The sequence below is a fragment of the Pseudomyrmex gracilis genome, unplaced genomic scaffold (genome assembly GCF_002006095.1).
Source record: "Pseudomyrmex gracilis isolate BER0280 unplaced genomic scaffold, ASM200609v1 scaffold_15, whole genome shotgun sequence".
Lineage (NCBI taxonomy): Eukaryota > Metazoa > Arthropoda > Insecta > Hymenoptera > Formicidae > Pseudomyrmex > Pseudomyrmex gracilis.
Window position 1 is genome coordinate 404,370 of NW_018020599.1, and position 22,759 is coordinate 427,128.

Here is a 22,759-nt window from a genome sequence, read left to right on the forward strand (position 1 = left end):
GATTAGAAATTCACTTGGATCCGATCAAGATCGCTTCGAGATAGGCAAGAAGAGATCGGCGAATAATAAAGACGAGATCCGCGTGCGTAAAATCAAGAAGGGTGAGGTTGTGATTGACAAAGAAGACATTCGGAATCTGACGCTTACGATTATTCTGGAACGCGATCGGAAGAATGTCATTACGAACTTTCCGAAGGACTTTGAGCCTCAGCCACCGGAAAACAGCACGGAATTCACTCTGATCGGCATGGACGCCCTCAGATATATACAGAGAATTCAAGAAGAAGCGCGTTCTGCACCCGAAGTCGCATTCTTTCGCAAGCAACGCGCACGTATCGCATGATAAATTGGATCAAATAATCAAAAGAAAAAAATTGAAACGACTCTACGATGAAAACAAAAACAAAAAAAAAATGAAGAATTTATTGTCACACAAGACGTATGCGGGTATTGATTTTTCTCAATGTTAGGAGCGTTTGTTCCGTCTCGAAGCGACGTCTTCCGCCGAAGACCGGACAAGTGAGCGCACGTTCGGAAGACGAATCTGCGTCGATTCGAGTGATGGCCATGTGATCCATCAAGAAGACTTTTACGAGTCGTTGAGTAGAACGACGGCATCAGAACGCGTTGCGGGACACGCGCGCGCGCATGCAGATCCCCTCGGGTACACTCGAAACGATAAAAACAACCGTTACGTTATACGATCGAATTATACTCGCGGTGCGCGCGCGCGCTTTTATACAAGCGTATCAGATTTTAACGATCAAAACGGCAGAAACTCACCGCATCAAACCAAGCCGAATGACAATCGGGCGGCGGGTCGCGCGAGTCGCAAGATAAATCGCCCGATTAAATCAGCGACGTTGTTCGAGTCAACGACTAACACGGCCGTATAATTGACGATAAAAGCGGCGATAGATCCGCTAGAGAAAGAACCCGAAGATAATCTCTCAATATGCGCGCGGCGCTATACGCCGACGAGAACAACGAGCGACATAAATTACACCTGAGCGACGGGCGAGGAGGATGATTCTCCGCGACCCACTAACAAGTCTCGCCGCCGAGCATTGATCTTTCAGATTCGTCGTTAGTAAGTTATTTATGGCGGGAACGATACTTTGTAATGATCCGAGATTGTAGAACGTTCTTCCCGGGGCTCTTCCCCTCTTAATGGTCCGTGTTCTGAGAGAGTATCTTCAGGAAGTGTCTGGCGCGCGACATTTTCTTGTATCAATAAAGATTAAGTGGCAAAAAACGCGCGAGTCATTAATCTTGAGCTTGTATACTTTGCTCCACAGACGTGCGTCTCCCTGACGTCCGTCTGTCTGCCCGTCGATCAGTCCACCGCAAACGTCGCGGACAACCGGTCATATCGCGTGAGCGTGATATCTTTCGTTCATCGAGCGACTCTTTTCGTAATATATACATGTATATTTTTTTTTTTTTTTTTATTCGGCCTGACGACCTTCGTTCTGTCATGTTAATCAATCACGCCGTGACGACGACGTGAATCAGCAAGTAATAACGCTCTTGTAACAGAGTCTGACAGAACGTCCAAAGTCCTGTATAATGCGAGTGTCCTGTGTACACGTGCTTGTGTGTTTTAACTTTTAATTAATTCACATCTAAATTTATTTCACGAACTTATACATATAATTTGAGACAATTCGAGACACGAAGGTAAATTGCGCGTGCGAATGTTCCACTTTTTTACTACTCAACGGCTTTCCTCCGACGCGACGTCGATTGACGCGCCGCGATCATCGCTCTTGGTGGTGGAGGTAATACGTGTTGTACGCGTTGTCGAATCACGATGAGCCAACTGTTCGATAAGCTTGATCGCCTGCGCGCCCTTGTAGATCTTCTGCTGGCTTGTGTCGATGCCAACGCCGACGCGATCGCCGGCTTCGTGGAACGCTTTGTCCGACAGATTAGACTGGAGGGATTCGTCCATGTACGGCGCCTCCAGCACTACAATCCGCTCGATGGGCACTGAATCCTTGATGATGGATCCCGGTTTCATTGTGGTGAATCTCTCGTCCGCTACGCAGGTGCGCTTACGCTTGTCCTCGTTTGTCATCGCCCAGTCGTAAAGGTGTCGTCGGAAGTCCCGATCGGCGCTCGTCCCTTCGAGCTTGTCGTCGCGCACCTTGTCACGGGACTTATCCAAGTAATGAGCCAGACCTACATCGACAAGTCGGTCGATCATTTTTCGCCAATCGTCCGAAGATAAATTCGCTCTTTCCTTTGCATCCGTAAGCTCTTGCGCGTTGGACTGTCGAGTTTTTTTGGGACACATCGTTCTGCAAGGTCTTGTACCTGGAGTTGCGTACAATTGTTTGCAAAATCGCGAAATTGTCACGTGGTTTGAAATTTTTATCTCATCTACGTTAATTCGAACATATTCCGAATAAAAAAAAAATCGCGATATCGTACCTATGCATTCTTCCTTTTGCTTCGGCACGCGACCTTTGCACGCGTTTAGATTTGCCTGCACGTCGTCCTCCCCCGGTCGAGCGCTCGGTCTCACGCACTGGACCTTACGACGTCTCACGCCTTTCTTCCCGTCGCACGCGTTGCATTTGCTCCACTGGCTCACTCGCCATCTACACGATCGACAGACCGACGACATGAATTTATTTGCTTTACATCAGATTTGTAAATCGCGCCGACGCTAATATACGCTAGATCGATGTTTATGCGATGTTGAGTTAACATCTTATTTATCGGCGAACATATGCGGGCATAGTTGCGTGGCAGTGCGCGTCATCGTTTAAAGAAGGAACTAAGATCGATCGAGCGGAAGCCAATAGAGGTGTCGAGAGATTTCAATCGCGGCATCGTCGCCATAGAAAGAGCCATTGGGCGGAGCAGCGACGAGATATACATGTATATTTTATTCAACGTCAGAACAAATGGATGTCACACGATTCAATTAAATAGAAAAACAATTAAAAAATTCTCGAATACATTGTTACATATTTTGAATCAAAAACATTGTTCGTGTGCTGTGTGTGTTATTTTGTCGCATACTGATTTAAATAAATCTATTATTCCGTCCGACAAAACCTTCCCACGAATGTTTATCGCGTGAAGCGATATCGACGATCGCATTGTCTAACATTTCGATCGACATTGCGCGGAACTCGCTTTCTACGTTCTAGAACTTGCGACTCACTTGGCGGGACAAGGAGTCTGATTGCAGATGCGGCTCTTCGGTTCCGGACGCGGTATTCCGTCGCAGAAGTTAGGCGTCACACGTCCGCCCTGCTCCTCGATGCACGACGCCTCGGAGATCTGCGCAAATCGATGACACGTCCGTTGCATAAAAGCGGTCGCGTTATAGGCGCGGGCGCGCGCATGTAATGTCGTCACATAAATTACCATCGTGCCGCCGTCGCACTTAGCGCTGCACTCTGACCACTCGACGAAGTCCCACATATACTTAGGCGTGTACGACGTATTCGTCGACATCACGTAGTACTTGTAATTTATTCCGGGATTGTCTTGGGGTTTGAAGAACACGTACTAAAAGAAAGAACCGTTACAGGATCAATGTAACTTCGATATAAAAAAAAAAAATATTCAGTATTTTTTGTATTTCATCGCCAACATAACATGTCGCGAAGATTACAGATCGTTAAAAGAAAATTGGTAAGACGTATAATTGTTTTTTTACATATATCGCTTGAAGCATGAAGTATCCTTAAAAAAAACTAAGTAATTTCTTCGGACACAGAGTGTTATGTACTTGTATCTCGATATCTTCAGATATCGGACCCTTCATTTCTACCACTTCTTTATCCGGCTCCGGATGCGTGTAGATTATCATCGTTCCAGCGCACTCGTAATCTCCGCTCTTAAACTCGCGGCTACAACGCAAACGACAACGTCATAAAAGCGCCGTAAAAACACGCTGCGGTTTATCGTCGTTACGAAATGTACTGTGCACGTATCAATTTTCCCAAGAACGTTTGTGCACAATCGGTGCCGTAAATTAAGTACAAAAAAACGAGAGAGAGAGAGAGAGAGAGAGAGAGAGAGAGAGAGAGAGAACGGACGATTCATGCAAAAGCTCACTTGTCTGCATTGATGCAGTATGTTTTATTTTTTGTTAGCATCACGGCCAGGATGTTCTCGCTGGGTTTTCTCTCGAAAACATGAATACTGCGAGCTCCCCGTGGTATTGTCACGATCTTCACATACGCTGCAAAGAGAGACGGACGATGTATCGTCGAGAAAGAATTATTCGATTTCGTTTGGCGAGCCGCAGGCGCAATCCACTGAAATTTTACCACTCGATTTCACTGTTTCGGTATATTCGCCCTCTACCGGGCTGCATGTCGTTCCATCGCCTTTGCACACACCGCACTTGTCCTCGATCGCGTCCGAGTCTATCACCCAGTCGCATCCGACTTTCTGCAGCGTGAAACCATTCTATCGCGTCAAACATTAGAAGAGAGAGAGAGAAAGAAAGAGAGAAACATACAATAAAACTATAATTTTTATTTTAAAAGGAGAATCTTTATAAAAAAAACTTTTTACGCAATAGTTTGTTAAGTAAGAATTTTTACATATTTTAAAAAATATTTTTATAAAAAGTAGAAAAGTAAAAAATAATAGATATAAATTACATATTTTTAATATTTTAAACTGTCAAATATAATAAATATAAAAGAAAAGTCAAAAATTGACTTCGTTGGCTAAAGAATTTTATCGAATCAACGTGGCGCTCCTAGCACGAATAACGTTAAATTTCAGCGGAGCGACTCTATTTTCCGAAAAAGTTACGATTTCACACCCTGCACGTTCCGGAGATGCACATGTAGTTGGTCCCGGGCTTGCACGGTGTCGAATCGTTCGCCGTCGGAGAGATCTTTACGTAGGTATGCTTCTCGTTGATGCAGTAGAGAGCGCAGGGTTCTAATTTCGGGTTCATGTACGGTTTCCATTGATGAAGCCCGTCCGTCAGGATCTCCTCGTTGTCGTGTTCCGAGCATTGCATCGCACGGTACGGCGGTTTTGTCGGGTCGCAGGGCTGTGCAATTTAACGCGAAACGTTACGGCGAATGTGTGCGCGACGGAATTCCGCGCGGAACGTCGCACAGAGAAAATTGCGACAACGCGGAGAATCGTCGCGCGATTAAAAAGAATTAAAACATTGCAGCCGGCTCCGTCATGGAGAAGCTTGCGGCAATAATAGTCTTTCTCTCGAACTGAATTTGCAACAGTCGCGCTGCTGCACCGCTTGCGTTGTCTTTTACCGCATCGGTATCTTTCGTCGGTGGTGAAACATAAAACTCCCGTAAAATTCACGTGACAACGCAAACGCTGTCAGTCCGTCTCGCCGTGATACCGAAAATAAAACGAAAACGTGCATCCGTATACGTGTGTAGTTTAAAGTAATATATAATTCGAACAATAGATCGAAAGTGTCGAAAAGCACATTTATATACACGACTGTGTAAGCGAGGCTCAATTATTGAAGCTCATAACTCACAACAAACAGATAATGGATTGCAGTTTTACCGTAGTATTGCAAGTAAAAAGTTTCTTTCTCTCGCCGATGCAGTATCTACCGCCATTCGCCGGTACCGGTCGGTCGCATTCTCTCTCGGAATACTTGAGACCACCGCCGCAGGTTCTCGTGCAGGGACCCAAGGGACCCCAGTCGCCCCAACCGCCGTGCACCGCGGCCGGTCGAGTGCCCATGTCCACGCACTTCTTGTGAATGCACCACTGCGAGGATTCGCGCGCACGCACTCCATATTATTCTTTGTTCCGCGAGTTAGAAGAATGCAATATGTCACGCTCGGGCTACTCCCCGTCTCGTACTTTGCGCGGAATACCAATTTCCAGCGCGCGCAAAGTTCCCTTGACACTTCAATTTATTTCAGCGGCGCGATTAAATCTACGTCCGCCGGTCGCGCGAGCGCCCCGAAGGCGACGAAATCTACATCCGCGCGCGCGAGGAGCGATACGCGCAACGCAGGCGCGCGTTGTTTAATAAATCTCACGTTGCAGAGAAAGAGAGAGAAAAAGAGAGAAACCAGACTCTTTTATTCCGCTAATGTTTTTCCGACGACGACGACGACGACGACGTACTCGCGACGAATGGACAGACGAACGAAGGCGAATTGCAAATGGCTTTCGACGCGAGGCGCCATTCGCGTTTGCAATTCGACGAGAGACGTTTGCTCGATAATTGATGCCACCTCGAAGCAGCATATTATTTGCATCCTCGATAATACCGGCGGATGCATAAACAACGACGCTAAGCGACCGCTAAATAATCTGAGCTGGGAATATATTTCGCCCGGGGAACAGGTTCTACGTAACTTACGCGTACCTTGTTCTCGCCGCACTTCGTTCCGTCCGCCTTCGGCGCTCCCTTCGAGTAGCAGCTCGAGTTGGTCAAGCACCACAGCCGTTCGCAACCGCTCACCTGAAATATACACCGTTGATCTTGAAGAGCTCTAATCAGATTAGTCTCGAAGTGATAGAACGCGAGGGATAGAAACGTGCGCAATCTCCAGCGGGATCGAATTTGTCGCTCTGTAAACGCAGCGATTTCCGAAATTTCGCTAACATAGACGAAGACGAATACTCACACACGCCGAACGTCTTGTGATTTATTCAGAGTATGAATATTCCGTCAGTGCGATCGAGCGCGAAAGATAATATATATATATATATATATATATATATATGTCTGTGAGTGTGTGTGTGTATATATATATATATATATATATATTTATATATACACACACATATATATGTATATAGATACTGTACGATAAATGACAAGAGATTATAATAAAAGCCATTTGTGATTCCCGACAAGCAAGTGACGAGAAAAACTCATAATGCTGATAGTTGATGTGACAGAGAAATTATCGATTTTAATGAGAAGGTAAAATATCACTAGTAATGACATTAAAAAAACGTGACTCGCGTTAATTGGATAGAAAACGCTAAAATGCGATTAAGGTCGATGCTTATAAAAGATTTTTTACTTGAGGCTGCGGACATTCTTGCGAGTCGGGAAACGTCATCTGACATTGGTAGGTAGCGTCGTACATTGCACCAGGCAACATGTCCGGATATTTTAATTTCTCTGGAGGATTTCTCGGATTGTCGGTCAAGCATTCGCCCAAACCGCTTCTTTGCTTGCAGAAATGTTACATATCAGAATGCGAATGTTACATTTGCAGAATTAAATGTCGCATTAATATTTCTTTTAATGGTCGTTTCTACACAACAGAAATCTCAGAACTTGTGTGTAAGAAAAAAAAAACAAAACGGAATTATTATGCTTCTAGAATAAAAAAAGAAAAAAAAGATTTATCGAATGGATTGCATAAACAAGATTAATTTCGCTGCAATTCGTTGATAATGTCATGCGGTAATTAGCTGATGAAATTTATGACAAATGTAGAAATACCTAATGGAGAGGAGAATAATATTGACCAATCAAACATAAATCCACATATATTTACGATGGAATAATATTTTCACGGAACTGCGTGCGCGTTGAGCATATCATCATATATTTGCATAAAGCTGTGCATCATTAAGTAATCAAAAAACGGCTATTACTTATACACAAACTCGATTTACTCGAGAAAGGCTGTTATAAATTTCCTGCTGCAGCTCGACCATCGTATCGTGTATAAGAAGACGATCGGGGACATAATAAAGTAGCTATCATCCGTGTCCATCGATGGGCATCCGCTGATCTCGGGTTTGTCGTGAGAGCAACCCATGCTATAAAATACGATTTTCATAGTCAAAACACCCTCTATATTACAATATTATGTAAAGGAAGATAAACCTTTGACATTTTTTTTCTCCTCGATCGCGCGTTATCGAGATAATTGCACAAAGTATCAATGAAAAATGATTATAAGTGTCGTTAAAAAAAAAAGTTCTTGTAAACTATAAATATATATATATATTTATAGTTTTTTTTTCAATCGAGTATTTTCAGATTTTTTTAAATTTTAGCACTTATATCGTTGTCTAAAAATACTTCGCGTGATAGAGACGCATGGACAGTACACGTGACCAACTTCGTGGGCAATCACGATGCCGAGCAAGAGCCCGCTGTCTTCGTTGATGCAGGCTGCCTTTGCCGAGTCACAGGCCGCGGCGACGTGCGCCAGACCCATCAGGTCGCAATTGGTTTCTTCCGAACAAATGTCGTACCTGTCGTGAGCACATATACACGCGAGTATGACGATCAGAACCTTTGCTTAAGAAAATTACCTCGTAACCAGCACCGCGATGTCAAAGTGATTGGGATGCTTGTCATCCTTCGGATTCATTTTCTCTGCCCATTTCGAAAAACTCTCCAGCGTATCCTCGGCAGCCGGACTAATGAGCAAATCTATCTACGAGCACAAATAGCATCGAAATTCGATAAATCAGACGTGTCGACGACCTTAAAGTTCCTTCTTATATTATAAAAAATTCAACGACGAGAAGTAGCTGTTAGCTTCGCTCTTCTACAGAAACAAACTTATCGGTTTTTTTTTTTTATCTGTGTCTTCGTAACATTACCTCTTCTTTCTCCTTTTCCAAGTATATCATGCGCACTAAAACGGCGTCTATTTGATTTCCCACGGACTTGTCGTGATAAAAGTCAGACACCATGTTCATGACCGTCAAGAGGTACTGTTCATAATCGGTACGGTTGTGAAAGTCGAGGAATCTCCGATCGGCGACCAGTCCGATCTCTATGTAACGGTGTATGCTGTGCGTGCCCGGCGTGTACGGGTTATCGCGTTTCACATTGAGAGAATTATTTTCCATTAGCCGCTTCTGCCTTTTAGCCAACTGCTCCGCCCACGCGGACTCCCAGTTGTCTGTTAAAGCGGGAATGAGCTTCCACAAACTATGCGCCACTATTTGTCACTTGCTCGTATAACTATGCAAAATCCTCTCCGCGTTACGTTACATAATAAACGGCTGCGACACGCGAGCTATACTATATCGCCTCAAGTTAAAGTGAAATAACAAATGATGTGGGTCGCGTAAACAACCTTCCCGGTTTTCGTTTAACAAATTATTTGTGTGCAAAAATGAAATTAAAACAAAAAAAAATGTCGAACAAGACGAATGCAATCCGTCGCCAAAATATTAGAGTGCAGCTTTAACTCAATTAGAAACTGTTTAAACGATTATATAAATGTAATATAATCAAGAAAAATGTACCGCTGGTCCCGCAGTGTCGTTTTGATGAGGCGTCGGATGTTTTTTCAAACGGCGCGTTTCGTTTATAAGCTACGTGAATATGCCGGCCGTCCGCCTCGGGTTCCGCCTGATATACTGGCTCGATGAAGTACCGTCCATGATTAGTTTGCACGTATCCAGCCTGCGCGCGAGAGGTGTGTCACATTACTGATATAATAATAGCGATAGCGCATAAAATATCGACACCACTTGTGATACGACATGTTTACTCGATTGATGTAAAATCGTTATTTGTGAAAGTCAAGTCACATATATATATATATATACGGATATATATATATATAAAGATCAGCGTTCTCTTCATACACACTGACACACACATACACACACATCTAATTGGCGTGTAAAATTCCACACACGTGTTTATCAGCACACACGCGTCGTGCAAATTCTATTTGTTTCTTGTCATGTATCGCGCGAATTAAGATTCATAAAATGATTGAAATTAACGAAGGAAATTATCTGGGCAATATGGGATATAAAATATTATATGTTATAATATGTCGAAAATGTCACACACACAAGAGATTGATGGAGCCGATGGCGTTTGTCGACAACGTCGACGTCAAAGTGGCAAAGGCCAAACACGTCACATTCTACATGACATTTCGATCGATCCGCAACGTTCTGCGTTATTCAGAAAACGTTTATGAACAAATAAATACTGATTGCGAAGAGAAATTATGGATCGCAATTGCACGTAGTCTATACGCGTCGCAACTTTTAATAGAAATCAATTAGACATTCCATCCGTTTAACGCAACTTGTAGTTTAACTGCGCGCATAATCGTTGTTTTTTTTTTTTTTTTTTTTTTTGTATTCTGGTAGCAACGAGTCGCGGTTGGAAATCACTGAGATTACCGAGAATGTGATTGCAGCTGCAAATATTCGACGAAATGCGTTCGTTTTTGTGACAAAAAGTTCGGTCATCAAAACTCAATTTTTTGATTTTTTGTAACTGAATGATGAAGAAAACACAACACGTTTTTCGCACGGGATCAAGTGTCTCAATAACATGTTTACAGGTGTCACGTGCGATTCCAGTGATCGTTCTTCTATTTTTACTACTATCCAGGAAAATCCATCGCGCAGTTCAAACTGGCAAATGGCTGAAGTGAAGTACGTCACAATGAATACTGCGTCGTTGTTGCGCCGATTGAGTGGCCGCGTAATACACGCGTTTCGCGACGCAAGAACGATCGAGTCGATCTTTTCTATTACGCACTTCGAAAAAATGCGTATTGACACAATAAATTTACATGTGAATCAGTACGTTGTGAACAATTTTATACATATACTCGTCAATCCGCGTGAACTTTATGATAACCTAAAAAAAAAAAAAACATTCGGACGGAAATTGCGGTGTAAATGCAGGACGTGTTCGAGTTTTATTAATAACTCAAAAACAAGAATAAATAAATAAATATATGTTATGCAATGAGATTTCGAGAGATCTTGCCAAAATAATTTCAGTATCAATTTCTCAGACGTCCAACGCTCTTGTGCTTAAAGAGTGGCGCGTTACCAAAATAGCTTTTCTAGCATTACCCAACGAAAAGCTTTGTTATAAATTGCTATTGCATCATAAGCTCTCTTGAATATGTGCACTACATTCGGCTCCATGTTTACCGTGATGATCCGCGCGTATGCAGTGGAACGTAGGGAACCGTTCTCACAGAAAAATGTAGGAAATACTCTCTCGTCGAATTTCGACGGGATTTAGAAATGTTTCAGAGCAACCCTTCCGCAATATCCGTCCGACTGCACTCGCGATTCTCCTCTCGCTTCGTTAACGCTAACCTCCCGAAGGAATCCGCGGAACGCATTATGTGAACCAACCACGCTCGCAGCCACTTGAAAATTCTGCTCTATCTCCGACGGCAAATACTCGTCAAAATTAGTAACAATTCGCTCAAGCCGCGTATGCATAAAAATGTTAAATCTCTCCGGCTTTCGATTCAAATGCCGGATTAATATATTAAGATACGTCATTGAACGGATTTTTTCGTTTGGAAAAAAAAACGTCATGACTGTTGTACAATAATTATGTGCTTTTTTTAAACGATCAATTAATTCTCTATTGTGTTGTCGGAAAAAAAAGATATCGCATCGCGGCATACGACGCATTGTGAATAACAAGAGGATCCGTAGACACTAATTTCTCGGCGGTTTGCCATAAATTCCTTACTTTGAACGGTACACCTCGATAATAACATTTATCATATCAACGCAACCGAGCACGAACATGCTCAAGATTCTTCTCTCGGTTCGTTAACATCAAGGTTCTCGGTGTAAGTTAGCATCCCCAGAAACGGGACGTGTGTTGTACTAACCACGCCGTCGCACAAAGACAGAGCCGCTCTGGAATTGTCGTGGCCTCGAACGGCGCCGCGATAGTGACACTGCCGATCGGACGCCCTCCTGAATCTCAAACCCTCGTCGAGATTAGTTCTGATCCCGGCGCCCCGTGTCTCCACCACCATGTCGGGCGAGATAAATTCATGGTACGGGCTGAGCTCCACGTGGTGATCGATTCCGTTGAAGGGCAGCACCAGGTGCAATTTATCGGCCGTCCCGAGGGATCGCTTCCCGCGTTCGCTGATCTCTCGGCGGTCGTAGAAATTCGGCAGGGAATACGTGCTGAAGCTGCCGTCCTCGAGCACTCGTCTCGGTACCAGAAACTCGGGCTCGCGAATGTCACGGGTGTATCTGGTTCGGTACGTTTGACACGTGATAAAATACGTCGCGAATAAACTTGACGGATTTTCGGAAGATTTTCAACGTTCTTTACTCGAACAAGTTAATTTTTTTTTTTATTTAAAATTCAGCGACTGCTAACTAAATTCCGCGTTGTCATTGTAATTAAGTTATTGTGTTTTATCGTAATTTTGTCAAGAATACGAGCACTCTCTCTCTCTCTCAGCCCGTAAATCTCGACAATGGTCTAGACTCAAGCTCCGTCGCGGCAATTCATAGCAATTGCGAACCGTGAATGCACTTACCTACCATGGTATACGTTTCCGGGTGCGTTGGCATATTTTTCGAGCAAATCGCCATTAACAATCACAAAGAAAAGCGTCGGAAATGCTAAGAATATCATCATTATAAGTGGCTCGAGCTGAACCAACCTAAATACGTGCTTGAAGTTGCCAGATGTCGGCAAACAATGAAGGAACGAAGTCGTTTCAATAGTTTACACATATAGTATATGTACATACATATTTATACATATATGTATACATATCCGTATACATATCGTAACCAGAAAATGCAAACAATTTATTTATGCGCACCGATTTGCGTAATAATATCGATGATCCAATTAAAATGCGATGACACAAATGTCGATTAATATTCTGATAAAATATTGTCATACACGTTTGTAATAATTGTCATAATGAGATAATCGCGAGAGAGAATATCGCATATCGAATGAGTTATTAATGTAAACTGAAAATCTATGATTATTTGATCAATCAGTGCACGAAAAAGATAAAATAAATGCAGTACGATTAACAAATTTGTGCCAAGAGATTTGGATTTGCATAAAATAATAAATAGGATGTTAAAAACTGTATCCGCGAACTAATTTCACGTTATTATTAGGGATAATACGACTGATCGAGAGAGAATCGTGACTTATCATATATAAATTACAAGAGCGTTCTTTCGATTTATGAATATTTTCCACGACCGTATCACAAATTTAGCATATTTTTATCCCATAATATCGAATTTATTTGAACATGTGATCTTTTTAAGAGACAAGGTTGATATGCAAAATTAAATTTTTAATATGACGCGAATTTCGCTCGCTCGTTATGAGGCTACTTTTCAACCGGGACCGCAAAATCAAACCTCTATTTTCCGATACGATATTTGATATCGTACGTTCGTTATGTTACCATTCAGTCCTTATTTTGCAAACTCTCTCTCGTGCGGGAACCACGTTATCGGAAAATACGGAGCATAAAGCAACAGACGAATTGGAACTTGAAAATTTGCGCGAACGAGCGTATTTAAATTTCACAGAAAAATGAACATTTCAAAGTCGAGAGCTTGCGCGCTGAACAGCACGCAAATGTTACTATTCGCATTATCGACGACGAAGTTCATGCAATTTTACGCTCAGCTTGCAGTCGCGGCATTTTGCATTCACTTGTTGCACTTGATTCAATATCAGTGACAGAAAAGAAAAATCGACAACAGTATCGGTCAAGGAACAGAATCTCCTTTTCAGGTCTCCTCCTCCTCCTGCCAGAAAAAGCGTGTGTAAATAGTCACAATCGAGTCTCTCGATATTGATTGTTGCCACTTTTATCACGACGCTGATTGGACGTTTCTAGGATGTGTTTCTCGATTCATGTTGTACATATCAAGACGTCGAGCGCGACTTTGTTGCCGGTCGTGCCTCTTATACGCGAAATTCATGCGATTGAGAAGTAAGAAGATTTTATGGAGCAATATCTCGAAAACGACTGAACCAATTACTTTCGATTTTCTCTAAATCGCTTCAAAACAAAACACTAAAAACCAAAAGTATTCTTGCGTTTTTTAAAGTCACGTGACAGGGAAAAGAGAAAAAACACCACGTGATTACAGTCATTTGACTAAATATACATATTATATATATACTAATATTATATACAAGATGATTCAGAACAACCTGTTATTCTTGAAAATACATATTCTTGACTAAATTCTGACAACAGTTTATTTCTGAGACAGTTTATTTGGCGCAACATTTTGTCTGAATCTTAGTATATATTTTTTAATGTTATACCTTATATTGTATTATGTGTATTATATGTATTATATATGTATATACTACGGTAAGGGTGCTGACCTTGATCACGTGACTTCGGTGAGATCACTGATTTTGGTCACGTGATTATGATATATATATATATATATATATATAATATTATATATATTGTATATATTTTATATATAAATATAAAATATTATATATTAATATATAAAATTCTTTTTTTCACTCTTTTCCCTGTCATGTGACCTTACTTTAGTCACGTTTTTAAAGACGCGTGACTTTAGTCACGTGTTGGTTTTCCATTCTCTCCCTCTTTCTATTTTTGAGTTTGATTCTTATGCGTTATTTCTGACATCTTTCATATGTATATCATGTGTATTATATAGTTTGTAAGACGTATATACTAGCTGTCATCGCGGTGTCAGGTTGTGTTTACTGGCACAACACTGGTTGAAATAAAAACAATAACAGCGTGCGCGTAGCATGTTGTGCTGGTAATAAAAAAACCTGATGATATATGTTACGTAATAATATTATCTTTACTGATGGAATATTATAAATGTACGCACGCGCACGTATGTATTCACAATACGATACGGTTGTAAGAACCGAACGTTATTCTCAACTCGCTTATTCAAAGCAACGTGTATACAAGTGCGCTACCTCATCTGAATTGGACCAGATACGGCCGCGAGATGAGTGATCCGACGGAGGTTAATCTCAGTCTAATTTTTTTCCCTTCTGTCAAACAAGCGAAGAACAATTGACGCTTTGTTATCCGTTAAAGCTCGAAGAGACAGCGGAGCGAAACGCGCTTCCACACGGACGCTGCTCTTCTATCTGACGCGAGAATCGGCAAGAACGGCGGCATAGGTAATCGATGACTCTGCATACAGAACATAATAATACCGTCATAAATTTTCGCTCGAAAAAAAGATCGCAAGTTCGATGAATAAATTAAACAACAACGCGGCCGGGACCAGCTCGAATCAGCGGCGCCATCCATCAACGATCGCAATAGCTTCCCAGTGAGGACAATGAATAAATTACGAGGAGATATATCCTACAATCGGCAGGATCCATTAACGCCGGCGCTAAAAATTCTAGAATCTACCGATCGGTTCAGTCGTGCGCAACAATCGCTTGCAAAATGAAACAAGCTGCTTTGCACCGCAGCTTTGTTTTGCCCACCAAAATACAGCTACGATAAGCTCTCATTAGGATTCACATCTATTATTTGTTCCTTTTACATTAGAGATTTTCGGATTGAATATGTTATCTATATCGGATTTCATACGGGTGATATATATGTATCACTCTTTCCTGTATGATTGTTTCTAATCATTATCACATAGTTGCTACTTCTTTTTTTATCCGCCATCCAGTTTTCGTTATTATCAGCTGCGCGTGCAGTTTATCGTGCGCGTTCCTTCTCTCTCTCTCTCTCTCTCTTTCTCTTCTTCTCCGCCGTCATCTCGCTGTGTCAATCTTGCGGATACACTCCATCGCAGATAAATGCGGACGGGAAGCAGCGGGTGGTCTTTTCGCGCTCGTCATTCCGGCTGTCGATGACAACCGGTCGTTGGCCAGTCGGATAATTAAGGACCTACCTGCGCGAGAGCGCGTTCCGGGAGGAAAAACGAACGTGCTAAATTGCCGAGGTCCGGGATCTCTAGGGACGTGCGCCCCGAGGCACAACGCGGCGACCGCCTCCGTCGATGCGACGTCGCGTCGCCGCCGGCGGGAAAGAAAACACGCGACTGTGTGTCGAGAACCCGCGCGATGTTAAACGGCCGACGACAAGAGAGCGCGGTCTTTATTTACGGCCGTAACTCGCGGGTTTTGCATAAAGCGAACCGTCGAGCGAGAAAGAGAGAAAGAGATAAGGAGCGTCTCTCCCGACCGGGTGTCTTTTCCTTTCCCCGCGAGATCCCGCCTAATTCCTGTTTATATGACACCGGGGCGCAGCCGTGCGCGACACGAAAAGGGAGTCGGTGAAGTCGATCTAGCCTCCTTGTGGGCGATTTAAATGACTCTCGCACGACAGTCTGGCCGAGCTTGTTGCTCGTTTTTGCAACCTTGACGGGATCACGATGACAAGTACGCCGGAGAAAGGATCACTGCGAAATTCAAGTTTTAACTGTTACCTCACAACAGTTTGTTTAATATCGAGTGTAGGCATGTGTGTGTGTGTGTGTGTGTGTGTATTCGATGTCGATTTTTCGAGCTAAAGAAATATATACAGCCTAGTCGATACATGTGTCTAGAGTCGACAATCGTGTCCACGATTTTTCTAGAAAGCCGCCAACTTTAACACAGCTCTATCCCGTGACCGTCCATGTAGCTCTTACACGTCACCGAGTACCGGTGCGAGTATCCCGTGTGTCATGCACATGAATGGAGACTCAATGCATCTTGGCGGATACGCTCCGGTAGACTTAATCAAACGCACACCGACCGGTCGCCAGGGAGTTAATTCAACGTTATGGCCGTTCGTTTGTCATACACGAAGAACGGACGGTTTCTCGGTGCGCGCACGAAGCCGAGTTTTACAGGGGACAGAGGCGAAAAAACGATATTCGCCGCGAATAGAGAGTGGGTGGTCTCCGTGTCTCCGCGGTGAGCACCTACTCGCGAGCGATGCTTGCTTGGGACACGTCGTCGTGTTGCCGGAGATATGTAGAGTTACCCACGACGAGCAATAAAATCAGCACCACCGTCTTGCTCCCTTCAGGACCATGTTTCCATCGGGACGGTAACCCCCCTATGAATAATACGATGATACGTCGCGATATCATCGAGCCACCGGGTATAAGCGCCGTAGGAAGTGGCGGGCGGTGCTAACTAATCGGGCGCGGTGTGTCGATCGCTTCGCGCGGAGCATACGGATTTATAAGCGGAGTTGAATTACCGCTTTGCTTGCGAATTGTCGATCGATTTTTGCAACGCCCGACAAGTACGCGTTATTGAGTCCCCTGATGTCGTCGAAGTTACGTTTCTCGCAGGTGAACAACGTCCGATATTGTAATATATACTTCAGCATCGATTGGTTCTGCCGCGATCGTATGCGATTTATCGCTTGTCTCGGTATCCGTCGTCGAATCGGTGTGTATCGCTGAAAATCCGTGACACGATTTCACGACAACGACAACGACGACGACGACGACAAACAACACACGCGGCACAAGCCCGCCTGTCGTCGTTCTCGGGCGGGGAATTAATTGTCCGCGGAAGATGTATGACCTCGGCAACGACTTTCTTGATAATAAGCAGGTTGCCGGTAGCTATTCGCACGTCCTACGAACTCGCTCTCGTGTAGGCCGGCCGCATTCGCGGATTTTAGAATCGATACGACCTTCGGTTGCAGGCAGCTGCTAAGCAAGATCAAGCGGCGCGCCGATAATGCGAACATATATCTACACGCGCGTATTTAAATTGATAATCACGTAGCCGCGCGCGCGTACATAAAAACGCTGTTTAAAAGTTGATAAAAGTGGATTTCCGTCCGCGTTATGGCCCGCCGCATTAAAGCAACTTCAAAGTGGAAGATAAGAAGTCTGGAGAACGACTTTCGCGCGATATATTCCGCACGCGCGTGCTTCATCTTCTTCTTCTTTCTTTATGAAATACGCGTGCAGCTTTTTATACGTCAGTTGTTCAAAACTCTTCAATCTTCGCAGAGCTTAAATCTTCCGGCTACGCGAAACATAGCTGTTCGATTATTGATGACGCATATTTTTTGTGATCCATTAAGGAGTGTACAAGTGTGCGCGTTCTTATCGAACCGAACATTTTATTCCTCCGCCATTTCGGTTCAATCAATTTCGTCTGGCTAACGTATCCATTTAACGCTCGTAAAAGAACTATATCTTCGAAAGCAGGAACGGTGTGCTGCAACGTTCTCGGCTTCCTTAGCGGGAGATTCCGCTTTGGCATTGCTTTCGTATATAATCCCGTCGACATCTCTCCGCGCCGGGCCTCTCTTTGAATGCTGTACACGTGCGATCCCACCTCGCTTCCCATTTCGGCATTACACGTCGAAGCTCCTTTTACGCGTGGGATGCCGATGGGCTCGATTTCGGTCGAGCGAACTCAATGAGGAGGAGATACAATCCACGAAGGTGAGCGCCGGAGCACCTCGGGACCGCTTGTGAAATCGGAGCGAATCCCGCCGTGAGAAACGAGACGCGAGTACGAAGGAGGACGGCGGGATCGTGAGGATTAAGAATGAACGTAACGATAAATTTATCACTGTCTGTGGAAGAAAGGAACAGCCGGCGCTGCATACATATTGGAGTATCGGATCGACAGTGGAAACGCGTGTCAGGTAGGATAGACGCGATTTTGCGATATCATGTTTACCTTTTCCTCATGCCTCGCGCCCTCCGATCCCGATCCGTAGATTAAATATACACAGGATGTAGGAATAAAATTGAATAAGATCGAAAGAAACTCGCGCGGAGAGGATGTTGGCGCGAGAAAAAAAAAAGAAGAGACGAAAAACAGATAAGATCTTTTTGCACACAGACAAGTTTCAATATATTTTCTTACGGATACGTTACACATATTTCCTACTTATCTCTCTAGTCCATTAATTCTCGTATTAGATCGATTTACGCGCGAAAAAAAAGAAGAAAGAAATTAATCCGTACATTTTTCTTTCGAAAAACTGCAGCGAAGTTGGATTTGCGAGCTGATGGTGAAATTAATTTTGCTGAGATCTCTATCTTCCGCGGACGCGCGTGCTCCCGCCGCTTCGAGCTCTCTTTCTTTATCCTTCGTGTCTGGGGAAGGTATTACCGGTGCTGTATCGGTTTAATAGTCCCGTCGAGAGGATAAAACGGTATATCGCGCAATTAATCCGAAAGGATCGGCCGAGCGTGTCATAAGAGCTCGTAAACTCAGGAAGCATCCTCTTGCATTTTCTGACGTAAGAAGGAACAAAATAAAACACTCATAAAAAGAGATATGAGAGAAATTGCGCCATCAATTGGGCCACTGAGATTCGTCAAACGTCAAAAACGAAAAACAAAAAAAACAAAAAAAAATAGAACAAGAAAATTACGCAGTTTGATTGGCGACGCGAGAAAAAGCACACTCGTGAAAAAAGAAGACAAGTTGCTTCAATAAAATCTCAATTTTTTCCCTCTTGCTTTCTTGAAACGATCTTCACCTCGCACGGTCCATCGGGGATACGAGAGCAGGAATTCGCGTGCCTTTTCTCCACAGAGGCGCTCGTAAAATCAGGAAGAAATCCTCACGCGCGCGAGAGAAGAACCGCGAAACAGAGGAGCCGCAAGAAACGAAGGAGCTGCTCGCTAGAACGACCGAAGAGAAGTAGAGGGAGTCGGCGAGGCGGACAGACGTACAACGCGGACGGCCGACGAGGGAGAGACGGAAGGCGACCGAAGGAGAGAGGCGCACAGAAAACGGGTCCACGGCTGGGTGGAGGAACTAGTCTCACCTAGTAGATCGCCCTGTCGCGGTGTGTGCTTTCGCGGGCGGCCGAGAGAGAGACGCGAACGAGAGTAGGAGGAGGTGGGAACGTGAGTTCCCTTCTACGCGGCGCGAGAGAGGAGGCGGAAAAAAAAAAAAGAGAGGCGAGAGAGCACGCACACGTACGCGAGAACGCGGCGGCATTGCGGCGATTATATGTATATGCGCGCGCTCCGTGTGTGTGCGTGCGCGTTCACACCGAGAGCGAGCGCGCTGCAAAACCGAATGTGTATGTGCACCGGGAGGAAACGCACGTACATGCAGAAGGAGTTGAGAGAGCGGGACGGAGACGGAGGGAGAAAGAGAGAGAGAGAGAGAGAAGCGAGGGAGACAGTGAGACGGGCCGTGTGTATGTACCACTAGAAGAGTGTACCAGGCTACTAGTGTTGTGACGGCGATCGTGCCCACGACTTCTCTGGCGGGCCGGTATCCGCGTTCTATCCGTCTATCTTCTCCTTCTCGTCGCGCCCTCCCTGATCCGTGGCGTTTTTGCGTCGGGTTCCCTCCGTGCTCCCCGAGACCTCAAGAGCCCCCTAGTATCCTCTTCTTTCTCGACGACGGGGGCGATCTCTCCTCCGCCTTCTTCACGTTTCCTCTTCGTTGACCTCTTCTGCGTTCGTTTTACACTCTCCGACAGTTTTTTTTCCTTTTCTCTTACTTCCTTTCCTCTCCCTCGTCCCCGGCGCGATTTCGCGCGGACACGCGCCTCCACTTCCGGCCGAAAAGTGACCTCTCGGGCGACGGGCTTCTCGCTGGCGAGACCAGTACGGCTTTGCTACTTCGACCGAGAATATAGCCGAGGGTGTTGTCGTAAAGTACGCGCACGATCAGGTCTAAGTGTTCGCACGCGTGTGCGAAGCGCAGGTGCTCCGGAAACGCGCGCCACGTGCTGCCGCCGCGACGTCACCGCCAATGGGTACGTATATATGCCATTTGCATCGCTGATACGCGTCGATCTTCCTTGTGTTTACGAGTGACGAGCGTATCTGCCGGTGGTTACACACGCTTTTACCGACACGTCTCTCACAAATGGCGAATCTATCTGGACCTTACGACTTCGGAGGCTGACGACGTGAGAGTTACACGTGCACGTTTCGCATTCGTCTTGCGCGTTCGGAATTCTTACGTTTATCTCCGCAATTTGCGTCGTTTCCGAAACGCGAGTTGGATCGTCAACGCGATAATCACCGATTGAGAGACTATATCAGATTTATAATTGTTCGATTTTGTTTGACGTAATCGCGCATTTTTGTGTATATCTTTTTGGATTTTTAATTAATTTACACCTTACCTTACTTCAAGTAGTTTTCTCTCATCAATCAAAAATATTATTGATACGAAAATTAGATGAGATATAAATTGCTCTTTCGCGACAAGATTCCATTGCTTTTTATGCACGACACGTCGATGTATAAACTGATAACAGTCTCGTGTGAAAACACGAAAAGTGATCTACTTCTTTTCATTGCTAAAAGTAAACGCGACTAAAAGCTTCGGTAACGGTTAACCGGCGCGGATGATCGAGCGAATCCGCTCGGAAAGTAACAGGTTCCAGGCCCGCTTTTTACGCGACCGCCTGATTCGCTACGCGGAAAAATGTCGGCGCCGTCAACGGCCTCGTTTATCTCGTGTCGGGACGAAGGGATAAAATTCCGCGCTGTGGTTGTGGCAGGCTCTTCGAGCCGCGAGTTTCATCGCGACGTGCTGAAGTGCCGCGCGCGAAAAAAAAAAAAAAAAAAAGGAACACTCTGCCGTCCATAAATCTCAACACGCGACGAGATTACGCAAACAACGTCTGTCTGCGCGAACATTTCGCTTATGCGTGTCTGTGAGTTTTCCGCGGTGAATTTGCGCGAATTACATTATTTTACCGCAAAAGCAGAAATCTCTCAATAGTAGACCGGGTGAATCGCTGATTTATTTGCGATACACGCGTGCGATTTTACGCGCGCGTTGTGATTTATCTGAGAAATCCTCGCGGCGCACACGTAACATTTATTATACACATACTATATCCTTATCGCGAATTTCTCGTAATCACATTTTTCACTGAAAATGACAGATGTTATTAGACGCGAGTTGTAAAATTAGCCGATAATTAGCCGATATGTCGTTCATGGTTGTCGTGGAAAAAGCAAAATAATTTCCATACACACATGATGTCCGAGCGTATATCTGCTGGCCTTTCGTCCTTCGTGCCGACAACGTTCATTTTTCATACGGATTAATAAGTTTCCACGAACGACAACGATTCGCCTAGATTCGTATCAACGAAGTCGCCCGACTTGTTTTTCTGCGCGACAGAAAGCACTGCCTGAGGAATCGTATCACGCGTCACGGATCATCTGCGATTTTACATTGACACGTACATACATACGCCTAATGGAGCGAACGTCGTCGTCTATTCATCGAACGACACGCCCGCGCGACGGATAATCAAACGATCTTAATCGGTCGCGGCTACAAATCATCGTAGCGCTCCGAATGACAAATAGCAGATAAGTTTTTTTTTTTTTTAGAGATTGAAAACGAAAGTCAATAAATAATTTCCGCGCATATAATAACCGTTAAAAAAGAATTAAATAAAAAGAAAAAAAATCACCGTCGTTCTTAATCGACGTAAATTCGAGGGTGAAATCATCCGGGATCGAATTTACCGCTTGCACGTGTAATTCTCAATTATCCGATCCGCGCGACACGGAGATCGCGGCGCATTAATTAATCGAAATGGGTCAGCGATATTTGCCGAATGAAAACCCGCTATTTGCAGATCGTGCGCCATTCTTTCAAAGTGCCGGATGCAGAAAAAAAAGGATCCGGCTCTTCTCTTACGTCATTACGTTGTTACACGTATCAGGATAATGATAACCCGACAGCCGGCGCGATACATCGGCTTGCTCGAGGAGTTGCATATCAAATCGAAAGTCAACAAATTACGCTTGCAGTTAATGAGAGACTTGTTTCGAACTCCGCGAAGAGAGCCACGTAATTATTAAATCGTTAAGGAGGGCCATACACGGACAGGTACATCGCTTCTCGATGCGGAGAGACGGGGCTCGTCTGATGTTTAAATTATCGTTAACTCCGCGAGTCCGATGAAACGCGATTCTTCGCGTCAGCAAAGAAAATAACATACGGCGTTCTTCTTTTTCCGCAAAAAAAAAAAAAAAAAAAAAAAAAAAAAAAAAAAACAAAAAGCGGTCACGCGCTCAAGAAAACTCGCACGATGATGATGAC

The 22,759-nt window shown here is 44.3% G+C and overlaps 2 protein-coding genes across 10 annotated transcripts in view; one reads left to right on the forward strand and one right to left on the reverse strand.

The window, feature by feature from the left end:
* The first annotated feature begins 353 nt into the window (after nt 1-353).
* The window catches only part of LOC109864001 (A disintegrin and metalloproteinase with thrombospondin motifs 7-like), a 65,640-nt gene continuing 43,234 nt past the window's right edge, over nt 354-22,759 (forward strand). Inside the window, exon 1 of one of the 4 annotated variants that reach the window (XM_020444760.1) lies at nt 354-1,090. The gene's annotated coding sequence lies outside the window, so the exon portion shown is untranslated. Of the gene's footprint in view, nt 1,091-18,134; nt 18,354-19,531; nt 20,439-20,577; nt 20,595-22,759 lie in introns of those variants that run through there. The other 3 variants (XM_020444758.1, XM_020444757.1, XM_020444761.1) reach the window with 3 other exon arrangements.
* On the reverse strand, nt 1,577-12,372 carry LOC109864003 (A disintegrin and metalloproteinase with thrombospondin motifs 7-like). Of its 6 annotated transcripts, none has more exons than XM_020444763.1 (18): nt 12,258-12,372; nt 11,589-11,964; nt 9,217-9,376; nt 8,563-8,867; nt 8,269-8,393; nt 8,062-8,208; nt 7,621-7,767; nt 7,017-7,164; nt 6,350-6,445; nt 5,530-5,739; nt 4,802-5,038; nt 4,296-4,419; nt 4,081-4,207; nt 3,752-3,872; nt 3,385-3,528; nt 3,179-3,297; nt 2,437-2,606; nt 1,577-2,319 (listed from the first exon to the last, which is right to left on the reverse strand). In XM_020444763.1, the coding sequence occupies exons 1-18, from the start codon at nt 12,356-12,358 to the stop codon at nt 1,718-1,720; spliced, it is 3,459 nt and encodes a 1,152-aa protein (XP_020300352.1). In that variant the 5' UTR covers nt 12,359-12,372; the 3' UTR covers nt 1,577-1,717. The 6 variants fall into 6 exon arrangements, with proteins under 6 accessions (XP_020300352.1, XP_020300351.1, XP_020300356.1 ...); XM_020444762.1 differs by having other exon boundaries at nt 4,296-4,437; XM_020444767.1 differs by lacking the exon at nt 8,563-8,867 and having other exon boundaries at nt 4,296-4,437; nt 8,269-8,389.

Excerpts from the sequence above, each read along its gene's own strand:
- LOC109864003 (XM_020444762.1), bottom strand. The coding sequence starts at position 12,358 with ATGATGATATTCTTAGCATTTCCGACGCTTTTCTTTGTGATTGTTAAT. Across the intron at positions 7,165-7,620 it reads TTTATAACAGCCTTTCTCGA|AAGCGGTTTGGGCGAATGCT; the intron begins GTAAATCGAGTT and ends CTGCAAGCAAAG. Across the intron at positions 2,320-2,436 it reads GCAAAAGGAAGAATGCATAG|GTACAAGACCTTGCAGAACG; the intron begins GTACGATATCGC and ends ACGCAACTCCAG.